Below are 13466 nucleotides of genomic sequence, written 5' to 3'. Positions count from 1 at the left end.
ATAGATAGAATTGTGAACATTAGCCTGCGTCGCGTCCGGACAGAATCGTGAATGTTAGCATGTCCACCCTTAGATAGAACTGGTAAATATTAGCATGTGCACACTTAGATAAAATTGTGAACATTAGCCTGCGACGCATCTGGATGGGGCTGTGAATGTTGGCGTGCCCACACCTAGATAGAACTCTGAACATTGGCCTGCGCCGCATCTAGATAGAATTGTGAATATTAGCATGTCCACACTTAGATAGAATTGTGAACATTAGCCTGCCTCGCATCTAGATAGAATTGTGAATATTAGCATGTCCACACTTAGATAGAATTGTGAACATTAGCCTGCCTCGCATCTAGATAGAATTGTGAATATTAGCATGGACAATACTGTGAATGTTAGCATGCAAAGGTCAGGTAACCAACTAACCGATATAACCTCAAACTCTGCATACTTATCTCACTCAAAAACTCACACAACCATCTCTCGCACAACAAGCCGCACGCACTTCGCAACACTGCAACAACACATAAGCCGGAGCAACAGCACACGCGGACTGACACTGATCCAATACCCGCACCAAAGCTCAGCACCCGGTGTCTACCGAGTTGAAGCTGCCAACAGAACACCACTCATCTCACTATCCTACTCCTTCTTCACCTTACTAACCCATTCCCCCTTATCGTTTGCAGATCCGCCAGAGCGCCTGGGGACCAATTCCGTTGGTGATGGTGCACGGTACAAATACCTTTAACATTTAACAAAAGAAATGCTGCTTGAAAAGGTTTGTCAGCCATTAGTGTTCCGGGGCTGCAAACTCGGGAAAACGAGTATCCCGAACTGCAGACCCCGGAATACTAATGGCAATAACCGCCTTGCCGGCGGACCATTTCCACCTTATGGTAATGCTCCCGGTGCCACTGTTAAGGCCCTCGCTACGCTGTGTAACTTCAGACCCCAGGGGCATTACCATAGGCGGTAATGGCCCACCGGCTCGGCGGTTATTGCCACATTACTCCCTACAATTGAGGCATTATCACCTGGTCCTTCTTCTTCGTCACCTTCTTCACTAAATATAAGTATACCCAGGCAACCCAAACGAGCTGCTGATTCAAGTCAGAAACAGAGACCAACTGCAAAATACCTGCAAAAAGTATAGCAATGTATTTTCAAAGCAATAGCAGATGCGAGTACCTGCAGCATAGGTTGCCACATCATGCCGCCGCCGCTGACAGTACCACTGTCCCAAAGCATGGGCCACAGTGCACTCCTTTCCTTGGGCGATGGTGAGAAATGAACATGAGGGCAGAAATCCAGGTGGCAGCTCTGCAAACAATATGTAAGGGGATAACTCTAGACTCGGCCCAAGCGACCACTAGCACTGTCCTCGGTTTTGCCTGTACTAGCAGGGGTAAAGGGTGCTCTGGTGTCTGTCCCCCATTTGCTCAAAGGGGCAGGGGAGGGGTGCACCCCCTGGCCGGCCGCGCCACCTGTTACCAACAACTAATCACATCTTCTGAAAGAAGCCCCTCTTTCAAGGTAAATAAACACTGCCCTGCACACATCCGACATATACAACCGTGCTTTCTTCTGATGATGGACAAGGGAAAGACCCAGTAGGCACGCGCTCTGGTTAATATGGAAGATTGAGAATATCGTTGCTAGAAAGGAATAGGGTTCGTTATAAAAAATTAAGAAAAAAAAGAACGTATGGTATATTTGTTTGAATTTTGGCTTTCCGAAAATTTCGAACAAATATGTCATACGGTACCACTGTAGCAAACAAGGGGAACGGGGGTTACGGTTGTGTCCCCCCACTTCCTGTATAATAAAGTTTAAAACATAAAAAAGAGGACCCTACTGTGCCGGTTCCCATCTACGTAAGTGAAGGGAACCGGTGTCGCAAAGAGATGGGGGAGTTGGCGTCACACAACGAGGTGCAGGTAAGTAGGGGAGAGGGCGGAGGAGTGGGTAAGGGGATGCGATGGATATGATGCATGATTTCACAGCGGCATGCATTTCACATTCTGCATTTTCGATTTCGGAGTTTCGCGCTGCCATAAACTGACATATATCCGAACGGAAGATCTCCTACCCAGGACTAATCTATCTGGGAAGACCTGTAAGTTGGCTAGGAGGACAAAAGAGAGTGGCACTCACCCAGACGGAAGGCCAAAGTTATGGTGATTAGGAATGAGAATTTCCAAGAGAAGAGCTTCGAGGGAACCCCCTCCAAAAGTTCGAAGGACTCAAGCGGGAGGTCCTTGAGAATAAGTAGAAGATCCCAGGCTGGAAGAATGTTTTGTGTCGGAAGCCCGGGGAGCTCAAAGCTGTGGAGCAGCCAGGAGTCACACAACCGGCAGCTCAGAGGCCTCACCATGGGCCATGAACAGCCTGAATGGCACCCGCTGAACTTGCACACGAGATACTGCTAGCCCCAAGAGGAAGCACTTGTGCAGAAATGCCAGGATACCGAATGGGTCACATTTGAAAAGACAAGTAGATTTCTACTCACACCGTGTTTGAAACATTTTCCAGTGTCTTAAGCAAGACTGAAAGGTTGGGGAGAATTCTGAATGGGTACCACTAGAACTCTTCATAAACCTTCCAATTCAATTTCTAGATCCAGAGGCACGTTCAGGTGAGGGACTCCAGGGCCGGATGAGGAGGGTTCCAGCGGGAGAATCCAGTCTAGTGCCTGGGCCAGTTTCCTCAATGATGGGAACCGGGTCAATAATTCCCAAAAGAGATCAACCATGATCATCGGAGCCACCTCCCTCAATCCCCACATGAATACTCCTAGCAGGAAGGCATAGAGGCGGCACTGAGACCAAGCTACCGCTATGGCATCCAGGGCTCACGCCTGGGGGTCTCCGTATCACAAGCAATACCACAGCAGTGTTGCATTGCTGGAGGAGGCGAAACGGTCTTTTTTGTCCTGGCCAAACCTGAGACAAATACTGTAGAAGGTTTTCGGATCCAGGGACAGCGAGTGAACGAACAGAAAATAGTGACGCAGGGTGTCCGCTGCTTGGTCGTCGACCCACCTGTATGTGCACTGCAATTAGTGAAGGCAGGCAGACTCTGGCTCATCTGCCCAATTTCCATTCTCAACTTGTTCACAGAGGTCCACCACACCCCCCTCCCCAGCTCATCTAACTCATGGACAATCTGCAATCTGTTTGAACCTTAACCATATGACACCTGAAGGTTTCCCCTTGCTTCCACCTGTCCTGCACTGCCTGATTGTTCAGGGTGGCCCCCAGCCCTTCGCCTCGGCATCAGTTGTTACCACCTGGGCCTGAGGCAGGGATAGCAGTATGCGACTGCGATGAGTACTGCTGTTCAACAAGCATAGTAGAGCTTGCCTGACCACTGGTGAGAGGGCAAGGAAGCTCCTTTGAGGGAGATCACATCTAAGCCTGAAAAGGTGAGGGTTGGGTGGTCGGAGGTGTAGATGTGCCAAAGTGTCATGCGCCAACACTGGAAGCGCTAGAATCAATGGAAACTACTGTCATTGTGTTCATTCCCTGACCGCTCCCTGCCGCCTAGTCTTCTCCCAAGATGGCTGCCACCTGTTTATCTGTGGGTGTGTCTCTGTTACCGGTGCGTTGTATTTGTTCTTTGAACCCTGGCGCTGTACCTATACTTCGTTCCTGTTGTATCGGCAGTTCTAGTGTTGCAAACGGACTCCTTGCCCTTCTTTGTTCTGCTTTAACTACTCTGTGTCTTTATCTTTCTCTGCCGCAGTCTTCAGCGCTTTTCAGACTCTTTACTCCCCCTGGTTTTATTCCCCCTTCCATTCTTTCAGACTTCGGTCAGTTTTTCATCGGCTTTCCTGTTTCTATCCTGTTTCAATTTGTCTCCGTCTCGCTAGACTCTTTTCTCTACTTTTCTTTCTATATTCTGTTCCTGTCTCAGTCTTGCCTTTCATGTCTTCTGTTTTCTCCCCGTAACCGCGCTACGAGGCTTGTCCTATACTAACTCTGCCTCCTTCTCTTCGGCAGCTGGGTCTGTTTACCTTTTACTTTCCGTCTGCTTCCTTTTCTCTGCCGCGCACATCTCTCCCTTTTTCCGCCCGCTGTTCCTCTTATTCACTGGTCTTAGTTTGTTTACTACACTTTTGTTGTGATTTCCTATTTCTATTTTTATCTGCTTGATTTCTATTTCTTTATTTTGGAGTCCTTCCTATATTTCTCAGGATACGTTACCTTACCTTACCTTCTGTGTTCAAGTGGCTGGAACATCTGTGCACTGTATTGAAACTCTCCTTCATATATTCAGCCGCTGGAAAGCTCATGAACTACATTGAAACTTGCCTAACCAAGAATAGATTGGCAACTATCACTTCAGTCAACTCCTCTGGTTAAATCTTCAGCTGGGTTTTTTGTGCCTTTGTGGCTTTTTTCCCCTGGACTTTTTGGGGGCTTGCCCCTTGGAGTACCCCGTTGCCTAAGTTCTGTAAAGGGCTAAGGTGGCCTCCGAGGGGGCTCGCCCCTATTTACATCAAAAGAAGGACAGACAGTTAAAGGACACCAAGAGGACCCGCAGAAAGAAGGAATGAGAGACCCAAGAGGAACCTATTGAGGTATCAGGTGAGGAGGAGGATCAGAAGGGGTTACAGAGGCTTGACACAAAGGTAGCACACATACGGAAGCTGCCCTGTGCCACTGAGTGCTTATCTAAGTTCTTGGTGATGCTTGTGGGAGACATAGTGACTTGAGGACATGAAGGTGAAGCTTGCAGGTCCTGTGCAGGTCCGGTCCTCTGGCAAGCAAACGATGGGCCTCATTACCAGTTGGGCAGTATTCTGGTGATAGATCCGAAGGAATACCGCCCAATGGAATTAGCGTTACTGCTGCTTGGTCCGGTGGAATTCCCACCAGATTGCAAGTGGCGGTGGCCTAGTTAATCCCCTGTTTTTAAGAGTCCATTGCACTGTATGGGGCTTTTTGGGGGGAATTATCGCCAGCGGAAAATGGGAGGATTTACCTCCAGCAAGATGCCTGAGGTAAATCCCCCACTCCAGGGCCATAGTATGGCAGTGCGGGAAAAGTGGCGATAATTCCGTATCAGGACATTGCAGGGGGTGTGAGGGGTAAGCCCTTTAAGTGGGATTTGAGCTCAGTGCAGGACGGGTGTAAATGGCCACAGGAGCGTAGTGAGCCAATCAGTGCTTTGTATTTGAAGGGATTATGGGCATCCCACATTTTTCCGGCAACATGCACATTTCCGTCCCGTTTTTCACATTGCACCTAGAAGTGTGTGTTGCAGCTCGGTCTGTTGAGTGTTGAGTGCTTGCTAAAATACCTGCAGTTCACAGATTTCATTCCCTACTAGATCAGCTCAGTCTTTCACCCTTCTGGGCACCAGTGATCAGGGTAACATTGGCATCTGTTATACCAGCTGCAGCGCCAGTCCAGCTTTTGATGTTTGCTATTTATTTAAATAAGTATTATTGTCTGCCGTGCGCATGGCTGTTAGAAACATGGGGACTGGGGGGGGGGGTTAATTTACTCTTTCACGTCAGCACGTTTGTGTCAGTAGAAGTTCTTTTGTTTAAAGCCTTGCATGATTTTGGGAAGCACAGACAGCAGAGCGTCAGTTTGTAAATACGGTGTAGTGACCACCAAACAATAAAGCGGGGTCTGTAGCGCGCACTGTCCCTGCCAAAGCAGTCTCCTGGTGGTGCTAGTTGCCCCGCGTGGCCCCAAATGACTGACGAGTGGCAACGCTCGTGTGTTACAGGCTAATGAAACATTGAATTAATGGAACTGAATGTGTTGATATGTGAAAGCTGCCCTACCTGTGCTGCCCGGGGGCTCATCACGAGTTGGGCGGTATCCCGGCAGACCGCCAGGGCTTTTAGCATTACCGCCAAACCTCTGGTGCTATTAGCACCAGATCACGGGTTTGGCGGAATGGTAATTCCCCATTCACCATTGGGCCCATTCGCGAATTCCCCAATTTTCGGCGCTACTACTGTCGGCGGTATTAGCGTGCAGTAATAGCACCGAAAATCAGCAAATTTACGGCGGATTTACCCCCAGCTGTAAACGGGTGGTAAATCCTGTCAAACCTGTGATTTGGCGAACCCTTAAATGCGGCGGTAATAGCGTTACCGCCGCATTTAAGGGTTACCGCCAAACTCGTGATGAGGCAGATACTGCTGCCACTATGAGTTGAGAGACGAGCATCTCACATGTATGCTCAATTTTAAGGCAAGGAATAACAACACTTCCATCTCTAATATTTGTGACATTTAATCGCCTGCTATTAAACTGCAGAGGGGGGCTGTGGCAAAGGTGCTTTTGGGGGTGAGTGCTGTGGAGTTAATGAAGGAGAAGGCCTGAGCAGGAGACGGCCAATGGCGGACATAGAGAGGACAGAGGAAGCGCACTTCCTCGGAATGCAGGTTTTAAGGAAGAGCTGCCGACTGCTTGCCTTAAATCAGAGACAACAGCCAGGCTCAAGTCTCCGCACGAGCAGTAAGAATGCACAGCTGTTCCCGCCCTTCAAAGACCTCCTTCAATTGAGCAGGGCCCAAAATATCTGGCGCGCACCCATAATAGCGAAGGTTAATAGAGAACACAGATCTGCTCAACACTCCAGACATACTTGCGGCCGGCGCCCTGGGGGGCGGCGCCTGCTCCTCGGGGGCAGCTGGGCTCGCAGGCTTCCTGGTGGCTCTCAGCGCGGCTGGCATGGGTGCATCCGGTCTATTCTTTTCTGGTGTCCTAAGGGTTATAGAGTCTGCTGGCACCGGAGGTTCCTGCAGGAATTTTTCTGCATGTCTGAGGGTTTGTGGTTCTGCTGGCACTTGCGGCTCAAATGGCTTTTGCAGCTTCTCCAGCATGTGTGCTTCTGCTGGCTCTTCTGCTTCTCCTGGCTCCTGTGCGTCTCCTGGCTCTGGTGCTTCTCCAGCCTCCTGCGCATCTTCTGGCTCCTGCGCGTCTCCTGGCGCTTGTACTTCTCCAGCCTCTTGTGCGTCTCCTGGCTCTTGCAGACCTATGGGCTCTTCTGCTTGAGGAACACTCTTTTCCATGTGTCTTGAGGCCTGGGCCCCGGCCGCCATTTGCATTTCTTGCTGCCCGGCCTCGTTGTCTGGTTGATGGTTATTTCGCAGGTTGGCTGCCCGGGATGGCATGAGGTGCTTGTACTTCTCCTGTAGCCGCTTCCTCTGCCTGTGTTTAGTAAGGAGTTTGCTGGCACTGTGGCGGGGGACGGGCATGTCCTTGGGATCGGTGTCTATGCCCTCTGTATTCGTTCCTTGTGGCGTTTCATTTGGAAGCTCTGCCACAGAGAGAGGACCAGGTGACAGTACTTCGTTCTGCACGGCATGCTTAAAGCGCTCCTCATAGCCAGCTAGCCGAGCCCCCTGGCCCTGGATGGCTTCTTGGACGCTCCCAAGTTCTGCTTGCAGCTGGCTATTGCTGCTGACTAACGAAGCGATATTCTGCCTATGGTGGCTGAGCTCCTGCGTCAAGTTGGAAAGGACGGCTGTCGCCTCCTTCTTCTCCCTGAAGCTTTGCTTGGTCCTGTCTCCCAGCGCCTGCTCCAGGGTTGAGACCTTCAGCTCCAGCTTCTTGTTCTTGCGTTGCAGCTTCTTCATCCAGACTTTTAGGCTGCCCAGGTCGCCCTGCAGAGAGGTGCGCGAGGCCTCCATGGTGTCGCTTAGAGTCCGGAACTGCTCAGTTAGGTGCTGGAACTGGGCATCAATGTTATAGGAGATGTTATAGTTTTCAGCGATGCCCTGGAGGCGGTTAAGAGTGACTTCCTGAAAGCGCCGAACCTAGGGAGACAAAAAACAAGTCGGTTAGCAATAGATGGATTTCCAGTCTTCATCAATTTTCAATGCACTTTAAAGTAGCCGGCCAACATAACAACCTGCTTCAAAATAGCCTCAAAATGGATATACAGAAATGATTTCACCACGAGGCTGCAACTAAATTCTCCAGAAATCGAAAGCTGGCCTACGCGTCCTCCTTTCCCAAAATGTCCTTCACCACCACATCCCTCATGTGAACTCTAACCATCCCATGCCTGAGCTCTTCCTTAAAAATTCCAGTCTTTCAGCTTCTGCATTCCACGAAATGTCCTCCCACATCTCAATGTGTCAATGTGCCCTCATTTCCATGACCCACGAGGGGTCCTTCTATCTCCATATCTTCTCATGAAACCCCTTTCATTTCTGCACCCACCGATATGTCCTCCCACCTCTGCAACTCGTTCTTTCTTCTGTACATGCCCTGCAGTGACCGTATGTCTGCATCCTGTGTGCCTTGCAACGTTTATGCTAAAGTGCCCCCTTTGCCTCTGCATCGCCTATGTTTTCCGCAGCATCCAGGTTTTCTATCACCTCTGCCATCTCCAATGTATCCTTCCTGTGATCTCCATGCATCCTGCTGTACTTTTCCACCTCACTCCACACCCGCCTATCTCCCGTCCTCCTTGTGTTCTGTCACATTCTGCAGTCCCGGCTCCCACGCCCTCAAAGGCCCTGTACGGATAATACCACCACTAAGACCAGGGCTCCACAGAAATCCCAAACCTCAAAGCTCACTGCTGCTACCTAAGGCCCGCTCCTAATCATCGCTGCAATCCTTGACCCTGAAGGCCATGCCTAGAGGCTTCGGGACGCACACCACTGGTCCCCAAGATGGTGGCAACAGCACAGTGTGGGCGGTCTTCAAACACGCGTGCAAGGTAATCGCAGCTCCCTTTTCTGCCTAGCTAATAGAAAGAGCATAACAGGAAGAGCATAACAGGAAGCTGCCCCATTGCACATTGCTTTGCTACTGTTCTCTGTGGTGGAAACACAAGCGGCCATTGCTGCCCTGGAGACTTTCCACCTAAGACGTTTTGCTACTTACCAATGACTGCTTTGTTCCCCAAAAGGCCTGGCTTCGAAGCTCTTTGGTTTCTAATCATTAAACCACCTTCCCGAATCCAGCATGCTGCAGACTTGGGAGGGAGCCTGTGCTTCCTTTTTCTTGCATTTCCAATAAATCCCTCAATCTGCTACAGTTTTCCTGTCTGTTTCTTGTCAGGGCCCTGACATAACCCCAGGTCCACCTACACTGCGTCCTTCCACTTTAGGACCTCAAGATGGCTTCACCTCCAGATCCCCTGCTGAGCCTGTGCACTTCAACCCCAACACCTCCAGACTCCTCCTAACCCAGCCATATTCTGAATGTTTCACACCACCTTCCCATTCAACCCTGTGAATGCCATCTCCGCACCGCCAGCGTGACGTCTTACTTCCACACATCTGACAAGTTTGCGCACCCACATTTGCTGATGCGCCCTAACTCCTCTGCCGCTCCCTGGCGTCTCCTCCCATTTCTCCATCTGGCACATGTTCATGGGATGGAGGGGGGCTCTAATGCCATGCACTTGGCAAATGCCCCTAAGGCCTGAATGTGTGCCCCATGTAGCACTACCTGGAGGTAGCTATGAGAGAGGAATGGGGGCGGTGGGGAGGCAACGGGGCACAGATGTCTAGGTGGGTCTGTGGACATGCAATAGGATTTTATCTGAGAGAGTAAACATTGACACAAAACAGTAAACAAAAAGCATCGAGGCGTTAATTTCGAAATGTAATAACATGTCAACACAGTTGTGGATATTCCACTCACATCCCCAGAATGGACCTGATGTCACACGCCTATTCCCACTCTATCTTCCCCACGCTTCTGCAAGTCTGATACTCCTCCTTCTTGCAGCAGTCTGGGCGCTCCCTAAAATTGACGTGGAATGATATGATATGACATTTAGAACGCGCCTATACACAAGTGTTTTAAGGCGTGAAGAGGCAAGGGAGTGGAAACAAAGGGAGGACACAGACAACGATCTTACTAGGCCTAGTGACATTGAGATCCAGATGGATGGTCCGGCTTCTATTTCCACTCCTACACCATTTTGCAAACAAATTGTCTCCCCCTCTAGCGTTCTGAGGAAGAACTAGGCCCTGTCACAAAATCCATGGACTGATCCCCCCCCCTGCTTTGCCATTACTTTTACTGACATTACTAAGGTGACCAGATGTTCACAATACAAAACAGGGACGGGCAATGAACATAAATGTAGGCGTATGCCTGCCGCCCCCAAGCTCCCTCCTCCCCGCCCCCACTCTTCGTGATCCCATGTTACATAATGTGCACTTCCAGCACTGCTTCTGGATTTAAACTGTGCAACTTTAGTTATGACTATAATCAAGTTAAAAACAACGCCGCTTTTGCTCCGATTGCTTATATGTCTTACTATGTATCTGTTTCGTGCAGGCTCTGTGGCACATGTGACATGCGAGTCACGGTGCGCGCATGCACGAGCCTCGTTCGGGCTACGGACATGCGCAGTTGAATAAAGTGCGCCCGTGCGGCAGTGAAGGCCGGGACGCCAAACGGCTAACACCGTGTCCCGCGTGTTCCTGTGTGAATGTGCGCCGGAGTGAATGCAGGCCGGCCCGAGACACGGGCGGCCACACCACATCGTGGCGACGTGGCGGGACGCCAGACGGGGGCAGAGTGAATGTGTTCGTTTTCACAACGCTGCACCGCGGCACGTTACGAACCCGGCGAGAACACTACGGAGGTGTTTTCACGCGTCGTAGACAGCAGTAGCGGCCTGGAAAGGTGCTCGTGCGCTGCTGTGTACCCGAAAAGCCTATCACAAACTAATTTTTGGAAACCCGGCAGTCTTCACCAATCAGGAGGACTGTACCTCAACTAGCCGACACCATCCAGGGGCTGCTGGTGCAGTATTCAGGTTTGCGGCCTCGAACCCACCACGAGGTGCCTGTGCGACCTGTAAACATGGCGGAGAGCGATGGCGAACAAGAGGCAGCGAGAGTGGTGGTAAGGAGGCAACAAGGGGCGTTACTTCCTATGCAAGAGTTCGACACGACGGGCCCCCCTTCCAAACTAGGCCCGAGGTGGCTGTTGTGGATCAAGAAATTAGACATGTACTTTACTGCCACGGGGGAGACAGATGACGACGCAAGGAGAGCCACCCTGTTGTACTCGGCGGGCATGGACGTATTACGCATCTATGAATCCCTGAATCTACAGGTAACAACTTATGACGCCGTCAAAGCTGCTCTTGAGAACTACTTTATCCCGTTATCCAATGTGGACTACGAGAGGTTCCTGTTCTGCGGCGAAAAGCAGCGGGAAGAAGAGTCACTCGACCAGTTTTGCGATCGCCTGCGTCAAATGGCTACAACCTGTCGGTGGGACAATGAGGAATCCATGATTCGAAATCAGGTCATTCAAGGCTGCGGCTCTGGCAAGCTACGCAGGCAGGTTTTGAGGGAGCCGGGTTGGACTCTGCAACAAATCTTGGACAGCGGCAGGACGCATGAGCTGGCGGAGTCAAGGGCTGCCAAAATGGATGCCGCAATGCGCCCAGGTAAAGTGGAGGAGGTTTTTGCAGTCGGCAAACAGGGGGCGTCAAGGGCTAAGTGGGTCCAGAGGCGCCAGGGCACGGGGTCCGCGCAAGGGGTGTCATCTGTGTGCCATTACTGTTACTGTGGATATGACCTCCCACACTCCGAAGAGTGTCCGGCCAAGTCGAGAACATGCGGCAGGTGCGACAGTCCGGGTCACTATGCACGGATGTGTCGTGCTCCTGCCCCGGTGACGGTGCAGAGGGGCCCCGCCAGGGTGTTCGGCGGAAGTGCAAGGAGACAGAGGAGCGTTGCCGCACTAGAGCAGGAAACGCAGAGGCTCAATTTGGCAGAGGAAGAGGAAGAGGAGGACTTCTTCATTTCAAGTTTGGCCACGGGGGCGAGGAAGAAGAGGCAACCGAAGTGTGTCGTGGACATTCAAGGGGTGCCGACACAAGTGCTGGTAGACACGGGAGCCTCGGTGTGTGTACTGGCATCCGACCATTACCAGTCCATACCGGGCCCACCGGCGCTTGACGTTTCAACGGCGAAAATATTCACGTTCGGAGGAGATACAACGCTCCCCATCAAGGGCGTCTTCGTGGCACCGGTGTCCAGAGGTGGCAAGACCATCAAAGCTCGTTTCTTTGTCACAGACGTGAGCCCTCACTCTCTACTCAGTTGTGCGGCTTCCGAGGCCCTCGACCTGGTGCATTTCGCATGGGAGGTTTACCAAGTCGACATAGAGCAGTTACTGGGCAAGTTCCCAGGCATTTTCGAAGGCGTGGGGAAACTGAAGGCTCCTCCAGTGCGGCTGCACATAGATGACACCGTCAGGCCTACGGCGCTCAAGCATCGTAGGATCCCGTTCCACCTCAGGGAAAAGGTCGAAGAGGAGCTCCGGTCGCTGGTGCAGATGGACATCATTGAGAGGGTGGAAGGCCCTACGCCCTGGGTCTCACCCATTGTGGTAGCCCCCAAGCCGAAGCAGCCTGGAGCAGTGCGGATTTGTGTAGATATGCGGCTCCCCAACGCCGCCATCAAGAGGGAGAGACACATAACACCCACTCTGGATGACATTATCGGCGAGTTGCAAGGCGCAAGAGTATTCTCGAAGCTAGACTTGCGAGCGGGCTACCATCAGCTTGAACTCAGCCCAGACTCCAGATTCATCACGAAGCACGAAGGCCTGTACCAGTTTAAGCGCCTGAGTTTTGGCATCTCATCGGCTGCCGAAGTCTTCCAGAACACCATCAGGGAAGCGCTGGCGGGCCAACATGAGTGATGACATTCTAGTGTTCGCAGAATCTGAGTCCGAACACATGAAGAGGCTGGAGTGCACACTGAAGAGGTTGGATGATTTGGGACTCACCTTACATCGCGAAAAGTGCGAATTTTTCAAGGACAGGATCGGGTTTTTCGGATTCATCTTCCATGCCAGTGGGGTGTCTCCGGATCCGGCAAAGATTAAGGACATTCGCGAGGCCGACGCACCCCAACCCCCTACCGAGGTGAGGAGTTTTTTGGGGATGGTCAACTACTGTGGGCGTTTCATCAAAGGGTTGGCCTCCCTGTTGGAACCTCTCAGGGCGTTGACCCGGAATGATGCCATGTGGACTTGGGAGAGGGACGAGCAAGAGGCCTTTCAGCGCCTCAAGAATGCCCTGTCGGATGATGACACCATGGCACATTTTAACCCATCAGTGGAGTCAGAAATGGTTGTAGATGCGAGTCCTGTGGGTGTTGGTGCAGTGCTACTCCAGCCAGACAAAAGAGGGGAAATGAGGCCCATCGCGTATGCGAGCAAGGCGCTCTCTGACACTGAAAGGCGCTACTCGCAGATTGAAAGAGAGGCTCTGGCCATTCTGTGGGGCTGTTGCCACTTTCGGCTATACATTCTGGGCAAGCCCGTGGTGGTCGTGACGGACCATAAGCCTTTACTGCCCATCCTGGCGGGAGTATCGTCTAAGCCACCTCCCAGAATCAAGCGGTGGATGCTGGCCCTGATGGAGTATGGGGTGAGGCTCGTGTATAGGCCAGGCACCAACAACCCGGCAGACTATTTGTCACGTCACCCAAACAAGGGGAG

The 13466-nt window shown here is 51.5% G+C and overlaps 1 protein-coding gene across 1 annotated transcript in view; it reads right to left on the bottom strand.

Moving 5' to 3' along the window:
• The window catches only part of PTX4 (pentraxin 4), a 147443-nt gene that overhangs the window by 41261 nt on the left and 92716 nt on the right, over positions 1 to 13466 (bottom strand). The window contains exon 2 of the mRNA XM_069646814.1: positions 6610 to 7783. Coding sequence (XP_069502915.1) covers positions 6610 to 7783 — 1174 coding nt within the window. The remainder of the gene's footprint in view (positions 1 to 6609; positions 7784 to 13466) is intronic.

This window comes from Ambystoma mexicanum, chromosome 2q (genome assembly GCF_040938575.1).
Source record: "Ambystoma mexicanum isolate Mex_15411 chromosome 2q, UKY_AmexF1_1, whole genome shotgun sequence".
Classification (NCBI taxonomy): domain Eukaryota; kingdom Metazoa; phylum Chordata; class Amphibia; order Caudata; family Ambystomatidae; genus Ambystoma; species Ambystoma mexicanum.
The sequence above is the reverse complement of the archived record's forward strand: the minus strand, read 5'-3'. Positions and strand labels throughout refer to the sequence as shown.